At 39.1% G+C, this 19,506-nt stretch overlaps 1 protein-coding gene across 1 annotated transcript in view; it reads left to right on the forward strand.

The window, feature by feature from the left end:
- Positions 1–5,246: 5,246 nt before the first annotated feature.
- Positions 5,247–19,506, forward strand: part of ANXA6 (annexin A6) — a 45,073-nt gene continuing 30,813 nt past the window's right edge. Inside the window, exons 1-2 of the mRNA XM_072400515.1 lie at positions 5,247–5,402; positions 15,029–15,076. Of these exons, the coding sequence (XP_072256616.1) occupies positions 15,065–15,076 (12 nt within the window). The 5' untranslated portion in view covers positions 5,247–5,402; positions 15,029–15,064. The remainder of the gene's footprint in view (positions 5,403–15,028; positions 15,077–19,506) is intronic.

Genomic DNA, 19,506 nt, shown 5'->3' on the forward strand with positions numbered 1-19,506 from the left:
CTTTGCACATCCAAAGGAGTGCTGAAAACAGGAGTTTCTGTAACCACGTCCATAGAGATGCAAGGGATGCCGCCTGGCCGAGCAATAGTTTGGCCAGGACGGATCCCTCCGCCTGCAGAGAGAGACACGCTGCCAGCAGGGCAGCAGCCTCGGCCATGCTGCCTGCTGCAGCGGCGTCTCCCTCTGCGGCTGGGATCCCCAGGGGCGCCGCAGGCTCGCAGGACGGGTAAGTTCCTTACAAAAGCGTACCTAAATTCACAATTTTCACCTTACATAAAAGGGTAGACAACCCTTTTTATGTTAAGTAAAAATTCAGTTTGTTTTTTTTTTTAAGTGCAACACCCTTTTTTTTAAAAGGAAAGGGTGCAGCACCGCCCCCTAATTTCTTGATCGCCTAGGTCAGGGGTCGGCAAAGTTTTATGGCCACTAGGCCATTTATGTGGTGGGAGGGAACACACTAGGCTGGACCCGCCCTAATGGCTCCGCTCACCACCAGGGAACGCCCCCTGAAGTGAAACCCCTCTCGTCCGTATGAATTGCGGAGGGGAGGGATTTCCCTTCAGAGAGCTTTCCCTATTTACGGCCGGTGTTGATACTTCTGACGTGGTAAATAGGGGAGCAACTTGAAGGCGGAGGCTCCAGAGCTCCAGGGGCTCTGGCTCTGGTAGTTCCTAATGCCCCCTGGCAGATCCAGGGTCCAGGGGGCGTTAGGTCAGAATGAGTTTGCCGACCCCTGACCTAGGTGATCGAGAATGAATGGGAGCGCAAAGCCTCCCGGGATACCAACGTCATGCATCCAGGGAGGCTCTTGGGTGCTCCTTCTGTGCATGCCTGCATGAAAAGGGAAAAAATTTGCCAATCTCATGCATGCGCAGTGAGATCGGTAATTTTCTTTCCCATCTACGTCACCTGATATCGCGCCTTGGTCGGGTGAAATAACAACAAGAACCAGAAAGAAGAGGAGAAGATGGCGGCGCCCAGAGCACCGGCATGAAGATAGATGCCGGGACGATGCAGGACCTGATGGAAAAGACCTCCGGACCAATCAACTGCACTGCAGGATTAAAGGTAAGTGAATTTTTTTTGTTTTGGGGGACTTTTGAGTTTAGTTCCTCTTTAAAGTAGCATCTCACGTTTTAACTATTTCAGCTCCAAAAAAAACTGTCTCTGCTGCAATACTTATCCTCAATGTGGCGGCGTCCCATGCAGGAAGTCCATTCTTCTGCTAGATGGTGCCCTTCTTTCAGGTTGAAAGAAGTCATTTACACACTCCTATCACTCTGCCCTGGGCTAACAATAATGCAGCATACAATGTTGCATACACGTCATTACCCTGTTTCCCCGATGATAAGCCATCCCCATCAAATAAGGCACCCCCCCCCCCCCGATTTTGCCCAAAACAATAAATAAAGCACCCCCCGCAAATAAGACACCCCCATACCTGCGCCTGAAAGAATCTCCCATTGGGGTGGTTTGGTGGGTAACTGTGTGCCTCTGTGTGACTCCTCGGTGCTTCAAAGGCCGCGCACGTGCCCGCGACTCCGTGCCAGGAAGGACAAGCAATCTGCTGATCCCTGCCCTAACGGAGTCTGTTACCCGGCCGTACGGTAAAAAAGTGAGTCAGTGAACAGAAGGGGACAATGAATGGCACAGAGTGAACAGAAGGGGACAATGAATGGCACAGAGTGAACAGAAGGGGACAATGAATGGCACAGAGTGAACAGAAGGGGACAATGAATGGCACAGAGTGATCAGAAAGGGACAATGAATGGCACAGAGTGATCAGAAGGGGACAATGAATGGCACATGAGTGATCAGAAGGGGACAACGAATGGCACAGAGTGATCAGAAGGGGACAATCAATGGCACATGAGTGATTTTCAACAATAAATGTGTACTGTAGTCTTCTTCATGGAAAAATAAGACATCCCCCTGAAAATAAGACCTAGGGCATATTTTGGCTTTTCAAAAGATATAAGACAGTGCCTTATTATAGGGGAAACAGGGTATATGAGCAGGATGTAATACTGGGCCATCCACATCCATCTCCCGATAATAAGAGGAAAGAATGTGACATTGCTGACTTAACCATTACATTAGTTGGAATTAGAGAATGTATTTTAGGAACTACTTTAAAATGCTTTAAAATATACCTGCAGAGGCGGTGGGAGTGGATCAGTAGTACAGAATGGTCAGGGGGTTGAAGATTTAAATACACAGGTGGTTACAACAACTAACTGTATCATTCTTCTAGGTTAAGGTACAAATAATGGAGTCAAGGTTTTGGTCCACAGCAACCAATCAAGTTTAATTTTTCCTTCTTTACATGATAGGAAATAACCCAAGTAACTCCTTTTTATTTACAAGTAAACATGGCCGATATGAGGAGCAAATAACAGAAAGCACTTGTAAAGAAGTAATTGTACTGAAATATTAATATGTAGGCAGAGCTTAATGGGACAGCTGGGGACATGGATGAGCCTGAATGAAAGAACTGCTGAAAGAAGAGAAGGAGACAGCTGTGTGAATAGAGGGCTGAGCCTAAGATCTTCACAAGAAGGATCTTTCTACAAACTTTACCACATATGTAACTGAATATGACTTAAAGCAGAACTCCAGGCAAACAGGAAATTAAACAAGTGAGATATATACATTGAAGCTGTTTTACCGGCCAAAGATTTGTAATTCTGACCATTCGGTATTAAGATTTGCAAAGCTATGCCGTACTACCTGGTGTAGAGACACCCAGCTTAACCTGTGCACCCAATTTGGTGTCTTTTGCACCATGCCATGTCTTCTGGTGGACCCCAATTCCTTGCCATTCATACCTAACTTGCTCCATTTGTGTTTGCGTTGGAGATGGAGCATTAGGTGACTGCAGGTGTAGTTAAGGTAAAAGGGTGACAAGGTTAAAGTAAACCTTGGCAGTCTGTGCCTCTGCTGGGGAGATTTCCCCTCACTTGGGACCATTTTATACTCGCAGTTGGCAGCAAAACAGCACAGAATACAACCACATTTTCACCCACAGCCACAGTGTAGATCTTCACACAATAACCAAGCAGCCAAAAGCGACACCTGCAATCCGACATATCTGCAATAAAAGGACCCAACCTCTCTCATTCACCTAATTAGAAGAGGTTGGTACTGAGGTTTAGCCTGCAACGGAATGCTGCACTGGTCTGCAATGGCTCTTACTGTCAGGACAGGAAGTGCTAGGAAAAGTCTCTATGGGGACACAGACAAATATTAAATATGTCCTGACAACAGTCTGACCAGTAATTTGAACAAAATATACATATTAATAGGCACAAAAAATAAGTGTTACTATTCAATTAGTCCTAGATTCTTTTCTCATGCAAGTGTAAAATTTGACATCATTAACAGGCAAGTGTCACTGTGTATATTGGAGAATGCTGCAGCAGGGGGACAACATATTACCAGTAAACCGACCACACCACATGACAGAGCAATGTAATTTAGGGGGATTTAGGGGAATTTAGGGGCAATTGTAAGGATATAATGTGTGCCGTGTGTTCCAGTCAAAAAAATTTGTTTCATATAGAACAGAGACGGGTTGACCCCCTCAATTTAAGATAGAGAGAAATTTCCCTTCACCTCTTGTTCCAAATATCTCGGGTCCTATATGATTTCTCCTTACCTATTGCTCTGATAACAACTCAAAGGCTCTATTCATGAAACAGGCAATCCAAGATTCCCTTAAACATTCCCAGGTGGGAATCCATTACTCCCATCAAACAAGTGGACATGGAGCATTCCCATGAGGGAATGTTTGAGGGAATGTCTGATTACCTGTTTTATAAGTAGAGCCCAAAATGTTGATTTGCCCTAACATTCTGTCTCAGTGACAGTTATCAGCAGAAAAAATAAATGGGTAAATCTCCCCAGTGGAAACTTCATAGAGGGGCTAACCCTTTACTATGTTATCCAAAAATAAAAAATATTTATTGTACAGCGTTGCGTAATATGTTGCCGCTATATACATCCTGTTTAATAATAATAAAAAATGTTGCCTCCACATAAACTGATCAAAAAAAATAAGCACTCCATGCTCTTTTCTATTATCCTGTCTTTTTTTTAGCTTTGGTTAGACCAGAGAAGCTTTGAACCCTCTGTCAGGTCTCCACTGTGAAGATTGCCTCCCCATTTGCTGCCCTGAAGACACAACAAGAACATGATGCTTATCATTGGAACAGGTGAGAGATTTGTCCTGGTAAGCATTATACATTTTTAGATTTCCCATCAATGGTCACCAGATTGTAAAATGTGGAAGTGGATCTTAGGGGGAGGTATAGGTTCTTTTTTAAAATATATTTTTAATTCTTTTCAGCCTTCTTCATTCTATTTAAAGCTAGAAAAAGAAACTTTTATTCTGCAGAATCTAAAAAGTGTGATATAAGTACATAAAAGACCCTTTAACAAGGGTTTATAGATACAGTATATCCAATTGCAGATCAAAAGTTTAAAAAAGAACCTATTTTTAATTTTAGTAACTCACCCCCTCAGACACTTATTATAAATAGGACCTTGTGTTAAAGCGTACCTAAACTCAGAAATTTCACATTACATAAAAGGGTAGACAACCTTTTTGTGTTAAGTAAAAATTATGTTCGTTTAGGTTTTTTTTTTAAAAATAAAGGGTGCAGCACCGCCCCCTAATTCTCGATCGCCTAGCCCGGGATACCTACATCATGCATCCCGGGAGGCTCTTGGGTGCTCCTTGGATGCTCGGGCATGTGCAGAAGGAGCCTTTTGGTGAAAAGAGAAAAATTTGACGATCTCACGCATACGAAGTGGGATCGGCAAGTTTTTTTTCCAACCTACGTCACCCGATCTCTCGCCTAGGTCGGGTGATGTAGGAAGAAGAACCAGGAAAAGGAGGCAAAGATGGCGCCGCCCGGCACGCCGGCTCATAGACAGATACCAGGGCGACGCAAGACCCGATGGAAGAGACGATCAACTGCGGTGTTAAAGGTAAGTGTATTTTTTTTTGTTTTAGGCACTTTTCAGTTTAGTTCCTCTTTAAATCTTTTCTCTTTTACAGTCATAAGCTGTGTTTGCAGCCATACAGAATTACAAAGAGCACAAAACAAGTATCTAAATATATTTAGTGTTGTTTTGGATGTGTTTTCCCCAGAGCAGGGCTAGTTATGGTGTAGTGCATGGAAAGGGGTATGTCCCAGCCCTTCCCCCTGAAGTCACTTTAGCACTGAGCTCCATCAGGCAGACTGCAGGCCTGTGACATCACTCTGACGGCTGTGGCAGCTGCTGCAAGTATAGAAGGGCAGTCTTCTCTCTTCTCTATTCCTGCAGGGCTGTACAAGACTTCTGTCAGGATCCCCCCTCATCTCTGCCTGCAACCAGACCTAGAACACACCAAAAAAGTAAGTTCTAATGTCTTTCTTCTATGTCCTGCACAATGGCCACTGCAACTGGCACAGTGCCTGGATTTATAAGACCTTCACAGGACATTTAATCTTTTCCATGCGGCTATATCACACACTGCTAGGTCCTACTATTCACATTCTCTTTGTGTCTATTTAAAGAAACTTTCATTTTTCCTATTTAGACTTTTCCACATTGAATGAATTGCAGAACTTGTCTGCTGTGTTTTCAATTTAACTGTTTGCAATAGTTCTGAAAACAAATATTTAGATATATTTAAAGACAACAATGGATGAAGTACAGGTATACAAAAAAGAAGCAATCAGATTTCAGTTTATATCACTTTAATACAGTTGGAACAATGAGAGGTGGTTGCTGATTGGTTGGTGCACTGTTTTATTTATTTTAATATATAGGTCTGCAGGAGTTTTGCTTTGTATTATTGTGTCTTGCAGAATATTTTTGAGATGTTTACTGTGTTTGTAACAGTTCTTATTCATCTATCTGTATATAACAGATTGCTTAGGATATACAGATTTATACATCTTGAGTTACAATGTACAGTAGGTTGGGTGTGTCCTCAGTGCTGCATAGAGTACTGTACACTTCCCAGTGCAACTGCAGCCAAAAACTAACAAAGAACTTTCCATTGCAATACAATTAGGACTGAAGATATAAAGAAAGCGGCTGGATTGCTACCTTACCCCTTTATTACCATGGTCCACAAAGACAGACTGATCAAATATAAAGTCAATGCAGATTAGATTTTGGAAAAATGTAGCTTGAAAATGCTGTGGAACTACATGTCTAAGCATGCTTGCATTGCTGGCCAGAGTTACCTGGGACTTGTGGTTCTTTAACCATTGATGGCCATATACCCCACCCTAGTACGGCTCTGCAGTTACATGTAATCGATTGAATAAAACCACACGTGTCATTTACTGACTTCTGCATGTAAATGATCTTGATGAACATTTATTAAATATGTGGTGCTGCAGTTTGAAAACTTTATAATATCAAGAAATAATACAGTGGCCATATATTCTACATGAACTATTGCAAATTGTAAGATATATCCTATATATAAGACAATTCAGTGATTTTGGGAACATCTTAATGCATCAACAATAGGAAGTTTTAGATTTATGATTGGCACCCCTTTTTCTTCCAATGATTTTTGTGGTTTATTGAGAATTGACATTCATTTCAATGTACATCTACAGACAACAAAAAGAGAGGAAAAAGACATTTGGAAATCTTTCCGCCATCTTAATTTAGAAGCATTTGAGACTCTAATCATATGACATTTATCTGCAATGCTTAGATGTTGATTACAGAGCTTTGCATGTACATGGCATTCTCTTGGAATCCTGAAGGGTGTGGTTTCTGACTGATGCAAAGTCAAACCAAATTTCATAAACTGATACCTGGTAATCCACATTGCCTGGTCATGATATTTAAGGGCCCCAGTGCAGGTATAACATATGGGTTACTGCATTTTATGCCCATGAACCATACCCACTGTTACACTTAGATTCACAAACACGGGCATCTATAGAGAATGAATGGGGGCAGTTGTTAGCAGCTCAGTGCCACCCACTGGTAAATTTGTGAACATTGGTTATTTAAGAAACAGCATAGCGGTTGGGGTGGCCGAGCAGCTGGCAAGGTGCCAACTGCTGGGAGACGCCCAGGAATGTCTGTTCCCACTGCCCATGTGAACTTTACCTTAGGCATATTTAAATAATAATAAAATGCAATGCTGTATTTCCTCCACCCATCAAAGGTTAGTAGGGGATAGACTGCAGCAGGGGGCTGACTTGTGTCAGGTTGTTAATAATAAACACAACTGTGAACTACACATTTAAGAATTTACATAATAGTGTCGGTTATCTCAGTCTAGGGAATAAGTGGATCCGGATCATTGATAGTGCCTGAAAGATGGCTTTGTCTTTCTGATGAGCAAATGAAGGCACTGTAAGGGGATCTTCTGTTAAATAACCTGCACCCTACTCCCTCCATTAAAGTAATATTTCTGCAAGTTGGTTGTGATTAAAGTCTATAAACACAACATGTAATAACATTACCTTACTGCTGGTGGAGACTTGCAACAGGTGCTATAGGAAAAACAGCCTTTTTAATTATTGCTGTTTTGGGAAGTGGTCTGCGGCAAATTAGTAGTTTCAAGAATATAACAGAGAATTTTCCTGTTTACATTTGTACATGAATATTTATGTATTAGAAATGAGCTCATATGGGACTTTAGGTTCCAACTTTAGGACAAGTGAGACGTCAGCACGGCTAAAATTTGATCTCTTAGTAATTTTAAGGCTATGCTAACGTTACCGCGTATAAGTGCCCATTCAGGTTTTGAATGAGTTTACAAAGGCATGTGATATGGAATAGGAAAAAAAAAAAACACCATAAGTGCCCCAAAATACCCAAAATTGTTTAATTATTGCCAAAATGCCTATAAAAACCCCATTATTTTCAGTGTGGTATTTGGAGAATTTAAAGGTGTTTTCAAGAGTTTATGGGCATTTTAACACTTTCCAATGGCTAAAGGATATGTTTTTCTTCTTTGGTGGGGACCAGCCCATTGGAAAGCCAGGACATATCAGGAGACTTGCCCAAAGCCCCCACCATGCCCAGGGCTCCAATAACCAGAATAGCAGGGGTGCAGGGAGCTGGAAGTATTTTGTATATACTAGTTAGATTTATGTTTATGTCAAGCCCCTTTATCATCTCGATACAAATACACTACAAATAGACATCAAAGCCTGCTTGAAGCAGGTCAGAAGCAGGTCAAATACACCCATCAATAAATTCTGAATAATCTTAAGGATTTCTCAATCTGATGTCATATATACAAACAAAAGTGTATTGACTTAAGCCTTTAATATTGTAATTGTTATGGAAATTGCTAACTCTGAAATAGCTGTTGGTTGCAATTTTATATCATTTAGTTATGATAATACAAAAAAAATGACAAGGACCTTTAAATACTACAATGTGTGCAGAATATTCTTTATGTGGGAGTATTGGGAGAGGTTGTGTAGTCCTTTGACTGTGTAAGACAGGTGACGGCTTTATAATATAATGAACGCTTGTATACCTCATGGTTTTCCTCAACATAACTGAATGCTATTGACAAAGTACATCGCCTGCACAGGACAGGCTTCTTTGTGCGAGCTCTGGCAGCTGTATACAGACTGCTATTTAGCTTTGGGATAGACAGCAATGTACTTGTAACCTTATAAGGGTATTTTATTTAGAATTTTATACATACAGTATGTTTGTGAGTGAGCACATGTTTGAATACATATAATCATTCTGTATACTTCATAGGAGACATTACTTTGCAGTGCTGCAGCCATGGCAGAACTTATTATTGAAGGAGACTCACTAGCATAAGGCCTGGTATTAAAAAAAGGCCTTTGCAGTTCAGCAACTTCCTAAGAAGTCCAGGAAAAGTGGTTGCCATTTTTTTTTTTTTGTTGGAGTTAACAAACCTAAGTAGCTCATCCCATCCATACAAATCAGACCAAAGTTCACTCTGCTTAACAGAGCAGAGATAGCTCTGTGTCTGGAGAAGGGCCCATCATTATTATTATTATTATTATTATTATTAATAATAAACAGGATTTATATAGCACCAACATATTACACAGCGCTGTACATTAAAAAGGGGTTGCAAATGCCCTGATTCTGCCCCGAAGAGCTTACAATCTAGGAGGAGGGGCATCATGTGATAGTTTATACTTGAACCACACCCATAGGTGACATGATGTAGCGCTTCACCCCATAGGAATAACCCAGGAATGCCCATTCCCACTGCTAAGTATTGATGAGGGGACCTACTAAGTGTTCCTTTATCTTCAGAAACTCCATGAAAGCAATCTGCACCCTTCTGAAAAAGAACTTAGCCATTCTCTTTCTCCAAATCCAATGGTTGGTTCTATATTAGGGTGGAGAGCCAGGACACCCCAAAACTATTTTACTTTGTGTCCCCACATACAAAAATGCATTATTTAGGTTGTCACTTTCCGGTATACTGTAGTTTGTATTGTTAATTTACCTTTAATTTGTTACATAAATATCTATGAATGCCGCATAGTGATTCTCCATGAAGACCGAAGGCGGTTACTTAAGCTGAGGTTGTCCTTTCCTGAAAGATTTCACAATTAGCAGAACATGGTCTACAACCATCTAAAAATAGCTCAGCCCTGGCCCTTCAATGCTTCTTTCATGACTAATCTCCAGAGCTGCTCTGTGTGAGTCTGCAAATCCGGACACCTGACACAGGCAATGCAGCAGCAGGACATACTACAGGGAATCAATGCTGCTGCAGACATGAAAACACAGATCTGCATTCTGCTGCATTTATTGCATTTTATCGGGTCTGTACACCTGAAGCTGCTGGGTAATATTGGCCATACATTGGTCAATAATTCTAATATACTGAACATTAGGTTTGATATAGATATCAAATCTAATGGATATCTTTTGGAAAATAGGAAATTCATATTGATGATTGATTGATATCTCAATTCAACATTGATTGGGATTTCCTGTTTATTGCTTGATCAATGCCACTGCCCATGCTCTGACCACCGATCATGTGACTCAGTGGTGGTCAGTGCAGGGGGTGCCATCAATGGGGCATCAAATGGGCTTGTTGGTAAGTGCATGGTGAACAATTAATGTATTGGAGATTTCAATCATTTGTCTGGTCATGTATTTGTCAGTTAGGCTTAGTACACACATCAGATGATTGTTGTCCAATATAAACGGTCAGACTCCTCTCAGACAAGAATCTGACATGTGTACATAGGTCACCCGACGCCGGTAATGGATCCGTCCTGATGGATCCATGAACAACTTACAATGAAGGACCACGATAGAAGTGAAGCCCTCTCCACAGAACAGCGCTGTGTGTACAGCACTCATACATTCATCTGACACTTCTTTGTCGCTGGAAACTATCATGAAAGTTTGTTTCCAGCAACAATAAATTAGTGTGTGTACACAGCCTAACAGCAGCATTTGGAATAGATGGACTCAAGTGGGAGATGTTTTCTTCTCCTTTTTCTCAGGGACTTTCAAAGTTGAGGTCTTCCTATTTTTTGGGGAGATTTATTTCCGCCTCCTGTCATGTGATATAAGGGAAAATCTTCCAAACATAAATATCTGTGACATCTAAAATATCGAGCAAGACGTGAAGTTGGGCTTTATTAATTTTTTATTTATTCTGAGCTTTAACTGGGATAGAATAGTCTTGGTTATGTCTGCACCATCCATCGCTTGGCTATCTCTTCACATTCCATAATTGCAGTAATAGAAAACAGACCTACAATATCCTGGCAACTAGAACAAACAACTTACCTTTAACATATATAGATAGATTAGAAACACTAAAAACGAAGCTTAAAGTAATAGCCACAAATCTATTTAAAGCAAATGCTATCCAGCTCACAGAAATTATAACAATATCTTCATATAAAGAATTTATGTTTCAAGAGATGCATGCTGACTTCTCATTGCCAAGCTGATATGCTGAGTCAACGACTTCAATATTTTGGAAAACACTGGCTTGGAAAATGTATGCAGATCAGGAGCTACAACTTTACTTAATGCTGGCTTGATTGATATAAATATTAAAAAAAGAGACAACCAAGTATCCAGCATTTTCAAGAGTTTAGGAACCACAAGCTGGTTGAGTATTTAAAATAAATCTGGACCTAAACACAATGATGCAGCACTTCATTCCTACTCCTACCTATTCAAGTCACAGCTTTGACCAGAGTTGACCAAGGAAATCCTTTCGTGTGTAGAAGCTACCGGCACTACTTTTTTCTGAAGAGGCGCTCTTCAGAAAACCTCAAAGGTTGCAGATCTATTCTCCTCTTCTCTTAAAAAAAAAAAAAACTTTTGTAATATGCCTACCATGATTCACCAAGTTGTTCTGTACTATCAGGGGCAGTTCTAGCCTCACAGTTATCTTCCACTACCTCCATGAGAAATACCAAGAGTTCTTTTATCAATGAATACAATAGATGGCCTAAATATTTTATTTGCTGCACCAGTCAGCTTTGTTTGCTTGTTTTTCACACTCAGCTGTTGCAGGACATCAGGGTTGGTGCCATAGAACATCTGCTCCATTCCACATAGATGACAAGCCGGGGGCTCTCAAGGGTTGGTGTGGGTGAGAACCACTGGAAGAATGAACTTTTAATTCCTAGCATAGCAATACCAACTGCAAGGCATAAACACTCTGGACTGTTAGGAGCTGTTAGCAGAATATTTGCTTTGGGTATTGTGCCTTACAATGTGACATAAGTACAATTTGGGATTACTAACATCACCAGTTCTTCTACATTAGCTTTCTGACAAAGAGGTGTCCCGTTATTTGAACAGGCTGTTTTGGCAAATACCTCATGCCTGCCATACACACAAAGATAAAGGATCAATCAATTAGGAATCAGATTATATTGAATAATCTTTTCTTAGATAAAAAAAGTTTGGCACAAGGTAGGAAAAAATTACATAATCACATACAAAAGTGAAAACCAAAACCTTTAATTAAAAGGAAACACTCCCCTAAACAGAAAATTTTAATTCATCATACCTAAATCTGTGCATTGGATATTTTTTACCATATTCCTACTTCAGTGACAACTATACCATTTTAGATTTTTTTCAAATTCTATACTGGTGACAGCTGTCACCAGAACAAACGGGGTAAATGACTTTCCATACCAGGGACATAAACAGCAATGGGAACATGGCTGAGGTTTTATTCAATCACCACTCTAGTTTGATTTAAAGTATACCACAGTCCAGTTACATTAGATTAGATATACCACCAGAACTAATTGATGAAAATGATTATTTAATAATTGGAATCACTATCTAGTGCAAATGGTTTTAGTGATAGAAGTAACAGCTGCTGATTTGTCAATAGTTCATTGTGCAAGTTCTGTTACCCAGATCCTGGCTTCACTGCTTGGTGCAGGACTTATTTATGTCACTTTGTTACTTAATTTTTCCTGACTTCATGGCCAAGTTCCAGGTACCTGCCATCACTTTGTCTAGGGCCCCAACTGAGATTCTGTCATTGGACAGTTGAGTCAGGAAAAGTCAGGAGTAGTAAATCAGAGAGGAGCATGGAAGAGGCTTTTCTGCCTAATATTTATTTACTCACATTTATATAGCACCAATATATTACACATCATTTTACAAAGCCCATAGTCATATCACTGGCTGTTCCTAAAAGTGGTTCACAGTCTAATGTCCCTAACGTGGTCATTACCACAGTCTAAAGTCAATTTTTGATGGGAAGCCAACCAACCTAACTGCATGTTTTTGGGATGTGGGAGGAAACCAAAGGACCAAGAGGAAACCCACACAAAGAAAAGGAGAACATACAGTCTCCTTGCAAATAGTGTCATGGTGGAGATTCAAACCTATGAACCTATAAACTTTGCACTGCAACGGCAAAAGTACTAACCTAATAAACGTACATACATCCTATGTGTTTCCTCTAATGCACAATAATTAGTAAAATAGAGTACAGGTACACTTTAATTCTACACTCTAGGCACGTATAAACGTGCATTAATGCAGCTCTGTATCCATAATACACTGTTAAATGTATTATTTTTAATAAAGCAAACTCTACATGTACCTGTATATAAGTGCCAGGGAGATATAAGATCAACACAAGGAACCAGACAATTGTGCTGAAATGCAAGGGGTGTGCTGAAATAAGGGAAAGAAAAGAGAGAGATTAGCTCATCCAACTACTACTTTTCTTTTCACTGCCCAGTCATATATTAAAGTCCTGTATATGTTACTGTATTTTCACAGATAAATCAGGTCCATCCTCCCTTGTCAGAAGGGGCTGCACTGTGTTACTTAGCTGTTTATGTCTCAGAACAAGATGGACTGGGTGTAAACAGCTTTCCTATATGTATTCAGCTTTAATTTACAGTTCAGACTAAGACACTCTTATACAGCATACTGAATACAGGCTGGCTTCCAAGAAAGTTGAGTCACGTTCAACCCCCAAGCCGTGATGTGCTACAGGGTCTCCAGGAAGACATGAGGGATGGAGCCAAGATTTTCAGTGTGAATAATATTCCATAAAAGGGTTCACAGGACTATCAAAGAGTCAGAAGGGAGGAAAGACCAGGCAGGCTGGAATGAATCACTGAGTAATAATGTATATATTTTGTTTTCCTGCAGCCCTTCCTATTAAATCTTAGTTTTCCTCCCACACTAGACCTCTGTAGGCAGATGTAAGGCAGATGTAAGGCAAATGTTTGATTCTAATTCTGAAATGCTCCAAAAATGGTTTTTACCCATTTTAAAGGCCAACTTTCAATTTTAGTAGTGGAAAGAAGATTAAACTGCACTTTTTATCTTATCACTGAATGCAAGGAATCAGTGGTAACAAAGACAGAGAACATGATGGGAATTCTAACTTTCCTTACCATGTGCAAATTAAAAAAACAGTTTAAACTGGAGTTGGGTTTTGAAAGTGGGCAACTGCATGAGAGCTCATGTTACTAAAGTTTATTGTTTAAAAGACATTTTATCTTTAAAATTCTGACACAGAAAGAGTAAGTTTATATTAGTTTTGTATACGTTTTATGTTAGAAAAATTTGAGACTTGAAGCCTGATTTATTAAAGCTCTCCAAGGCAAGGGAAGATTTGCTTTGGGTTGATCTAACAAACTTGGAATGGATCTGGTCCAACAAATAGCAAATTAGTTATAATTAGAAGTTAGAAATCCATTCCAGTTTTGCTGGATCACCCAGCTTTAATGATGAAAGTGTATCTTCTCCAGCCTCTGGGTGCTTTAATAAATCAGGTTCTTAGAGTCAAGGATTAGAGAAGTTGTTTTCAACTAGGATTCCTCCAGAAATTGGCATAGACAATAGATAGTTCTTTGAGCTGTTGCTGATTGACCTCCCATAAGTTGGTGCCTGCATAGTTCCAGGAAAAACAACACTTGCCAGAGCCAGTTGCATGAAACCTTTTCAGCTTTCTGTAAAGGTGACATTCTGACCACTAATGTATGGGGCAGCACTCTTTCCACTGGCAACCAATATAAATAACATTTTTCTGATCGATTGATTATACCTGGGATTTCCCAACACCCAAAAGCTAGGGTTACAGAATCCAAATAAAACCTTTTTATTTGCAAGAGAATACAGTAAAACTCATCCTTGCCCAGGTATTTTTCTTCCCAATGCTTCCTATACTTAACAATGACCAGTCTTCTAAAGCTGCTCATTACAATGGTTTCCCTGCTGTTGCCTCCACTTTTGCCAACGCCATCCAACATGCATTGTAATCGGTGCAGAATCAGTGGCCATGTCAAAAGCATATGTATAGAGGCTTCACCGAATAAGGTGAAAAGGGAACTTGTGGTAGAAACATGGTACCCTTGGGGAATTGGATTACAGACCATGGTGGCCACTACAGTACAGGTCCTTTCTAATTTGAAGTGCTTTCTGGTTTACTAATTTTCTAATTGTTGCTTTTTGGACTTTGTAAATAAATACTGAATTTGTATTATACTGAAATACTGAAGTTGAATTTTTTGTGTCTCAACAGATATTTATACCTGCTTGCTGACCAAGCCGAAGCATCATGTCATCAAAGGTAAATACATGGAAAAAAGGTGTAAAGAAAAGATATTTATTCAGATGAAGATATGTTTTAAGGATTACACTGAATATTATTGGCGCATAAATTATTTCATTTCACTCCCAGATACATAAAATCCTAACTTCAGGCACAAAACAGTTATTGAAATATATTCCTAAATACTCACAAATTATATAACTCAATTTTGCAAAGACACATTTTACCAGTAAAAATATCAGTAACATAATTTTTGTGCTGCATATAACCTGTACAAATAGTGGACCTGTGGGAAGGCGCTTCCGTCTCCTTGCAAAATACTACAGGGTGGATACAGGACTAGTAACCCTGCACAAAGAGGGAGCAACAATAACTGGTCTTGATTCTTGCACAAAGAAAACGCTCCGTAATAGATTACAGATGTGGAAGCAACTAAGGATTCACTTACATTATATAAAACAGAATTCACAGAGATCTATAGACTTCCTATAATAGGCAGACCATGCAGCAGTAGACTGTGACTGGTTTTCTCTGAATGAAGCTATAAACTCAAACATCTCATAAAGGGTAAATCACTGGGATGATTAAATGTTATGTTATTCAATGACAAGTCAAATTAGTAGAGGTTTAATTATAAATTTGGGCTGGTTTTGCTAAAACCAAAAGGTGGTGACACCGGAGTTCTCGCTTTTGGATAATATAAAAATTAAAACAAATTAAAGTAACCATTTTGATAATAAAGTTGGATTCTATGCAGAGACTATAAATGCATTTGCTTTCCAACAACCAATCTCAAATCATTTTCTGATCTGTCTTCTGTAAATGTAATTGAAGCTGGATTGTCTGCATTTGACACAGTTTTTCTTCTCTGCGCTCACTGAATGAGCCTGTGTAAAAGTTATTTGGGCTGTGTCAGCATTCTTTGTTTTATTAGGTTCTGGTCATATAATCTGTGTTTTTCACATCATTTCTAATACTATGACTAATATATATCTGGATTTCTTGGAATGCATAGTATGAAGTAATAAAGTCTACAGAAAGCTGGTCATTTCCCAGTGCAACCTATTTTAGATCTTGTGCCAAGGCATGCCAAAAGTGTAATATCATCGTAGCACAGGATATTTATAGCCATGAGTCAACCGAGATGAATCAGAGAGAACTGGAGGGACAAGAATGTTATGCTGCCAAGAGAATGCGAGAGGTCACATGAGAGACAGCAGACTGCATGACCCCATTCAGAATATGGGAAATATCTGGCTTTTTAAATTTTAAAGCGAAAATTATTCTTTCCATTTTAGCTATATGGCTTCTTGCAATATTAGATGCTAAAATCATAATAGAAATCCTTCTATGGTATTCTGCAATAGCTGATGAATAACTGTATTACCAATGAGGTTAGTAATAGGGATAAATATTGGTTAGTTTCCACTGCTTTAGTACAGTCAAACATTGCACTTTGCAGAGTTCCTCCATGTCATGGGAAAAAGGCAGAACCTACAATAGAAAGGGAATTGAGAGAAGAGAGCACCAGATTAATATCAAAATGGGGAAGTGAAGAATTCAGCTTCAACTGCAAAAAACTTAATATAGCTGATAGGATTTTTTTTCTTTTGATTTAGTTTGTGCGGCCACATCATCCAAACACATAGGAATCACACAGATTCTGTGTCGGATTGGGGTGGCAGTAAGATTTTAGATTTACTCACTGCCTTACATGCATTAAACTAGCCACAAAGCTTGTATGGTTTATGTGTTAGATTTTAAGCAATTGAGTTGGTCACCCTACTAGTCATCATCTGGATGAACAATTTTGGGCCTGGAAAACAAGTTTTAGGATTATTGCCGCCACCACCACCATTCAGTTAGTGCAGCTCTTTCAGCTGGAAATGGCCCTAAAAAAGTCCTAATCTATGAACAAAATCACTTTTAAGCAAAATAGTAACCCAAAAAGCACAGACAAGTCACTTCTGAAAACTATTAATATTAAAAATGCAGCTCTGGCTGCTGACTCACTCAGTCTTAGAAATGGTTTCACACCTTGCCTTGGGAATAACAGAAGATATCCTACTGCTAGCATAAGAACTCAAAGAGGACCAGTGATATGACTGGATCCAAGATTACTTAAAAAAGTTATATGATTATTATTATTTATTATCATTAGTTTTTTGTTTGCATTGCTAGCTTCGGGGGCCAGTAAAGGAAAAACAAGTGGCTTGCAAAGTTTTAAATCTAAGCTTAGAGTGGGGCTTTCAGTTCCCCAGGCTGCAGCACTAGGTAGGGAATTGTGTAGAATCAGGAGGCACTTTTGCACCCACATTGAAACCATTATAGGGTACAGAGAACCATAGGGGTTCTTTTTTAGCCTTCACATGATGAACGCTTACGATTAATGTAACCCTTTATTCTGTTTTTTTTTCTTATTTATAGAACAAAGTTATTGTTCTATTTTTAATGTAGAAAAATGTAAATACAAATAAAATGCATAAAGAAGTCGGTGCCCTTCTATGGTTGTTATTATTATTCTTATTACATAGTATTTATATCAGGTGCGCATTCTCTTTAAGTGTGGTTTTAAAAATCAACAAGCAGGATTTTTGGTGTTTCCTTTTACACGTTTCTGGCATACAGGTAATTTGCTATACTTGGATTTTACCTGCACTTGCTTACCTATGGTAAACAAATGAAAAACACACAAATGCTTGGAAAGAATGGCCAGTGTTCTAAAACAAAGACTAGCTGTGAGTCTTCCAACTTCCAGGTGTGAGAATGTTATTCTGGGCATGGGACTGTATGTGGTGATTGTACACTAGTTGTGCTTCAGTTAGTAGAAATGAATATTATCCAGCATAACTTATTATTTAGTTTAAAAATGTATATGTGAACAATAGTAATATAGTATGTGTGACCACCTGAGAGAACAATGCCAGTATTGAACTTGATAGTCATGTATTCCATCTTTGCAACACATTTTTCATCCTAAAGAAATAAAAATGTTACCAATGAATAATACATCCATAATTATGGATGCCTAAAATCAGGTTCACCTTTAAATCAACTTCTACCACAGCCCCCTAAACTATCCCAATTGAAAGCTCATAACTTACCTCCTCTAACAGTAGCAGCTTCCCATTGTGTATATCCTGGCTGAATATTACTGGTGCAATGCTGCTATGCACAGTAATGTCAGATAAACTGTAATGAACAGTATGAGTATATCTCATTCGAGTAAAGTGGAGGTGGCCAGCACTAAATAGTAAAAGATCCAGGCATTTGTAATACAGGTAAACTAAAAAATAGAAACGCAAAGGGTTGAGTTGCTGGCAGTGACCATAAGGGTTGGTTCATTTTTGCTTTACCGAACTGGGACAGTTTATGGTAGAGTAAAAGAGGTGTGCAGGAATATGGAGGAGTCTACTATATAAATATAGTAAGTGCCATTTAGAAAAGTTTTCCTGCCCAGGTTCACTATAAGGAATGCTAAGATGCTTATATATGATAATTTAAGGTTGAGCCTTTTTCAAGACAGTCTTCAGACATCCAGTGGAGTATGACTCATCTATGGCGAGAATGGAGAGAAAACTATTACCTCTTAACCTTTGTAAAAGTTGTTCTTCTTTTTCAAAAGTTTATTCATCAGAGCAGATGCATTACAGACCTAATATTGGCTATATGGGATATTTTGCACTGTACTAAGTATAGTGTTGCCTGCAGCTGATTTCCTGTTTAGAGAGGTTGCCAATGAGCCTTCATGTTGAGTTGAAATTTTGACATTGAAAATGCCAGTTTGAATCTGAGAAATGCACTTTATACTACTCTGAGTTTGTCATTGCAGTATGGCTGTAAGTTCCAGATGCTTTCAAGAACAGTGAATAAGGTGTCATTATTAATTCACTTTGATTTACATACTTTAGTTTTTGTTCCCTTATCTCTTGAAAAAGCATCAACAGCCGTGAAACACGTCTCGTGAAACCAGGCTCTTGGGACTACAGAAGGACCATGATATGCCTTTCAAATGAAATCACAAGACATTTATTAATATAAACCAAGGCCTTGGAAGCTTTTCTAACCATTCATCTTGTACTATTTTATCTGTGCTATTTATGGCAATTCACAAAGTATAATTTATGTCTTGTATATACTTTTGTACATGTCCAGTAAAAATCAAAAGTTTCTGTAACAATATATCCTTGGTAAGTTTATGCATGAATGCTGGGATTGGACATAAACATATTATTTTACCAACTATGTATGCAATTATATGAGGTGTCTATACAGGCTTTATAGTAAGGACAGATCTGACCCACAGACTTGCACCAGGATTTATATAATATATATATATACCGTATTTTTCGGACTATAAGACGCACCCAATTTTAAAGGAGAAAAACCTAGAAAAAAAAGATTCTGAACAAAATACTAAAAAATCACTCTGTGTCAATGTATCGCCT

Source organism: Pyxicephalus adspersus, chromosome 2, assembly GCF_032062135.1.
Source record: "Pyxicephalus adspersus chromosome 2, UCB_Pads_2.0, whole genome shotgun sequence".
In the NCBI taxonomy this organism is placed as follows: domain Eukaryota; kingdom Metazoa; phylum Chordata; class Amphibia; order Anura; family Pyxicephalidae; genus Pyxicephalus; species Pyxicephalus adspersus.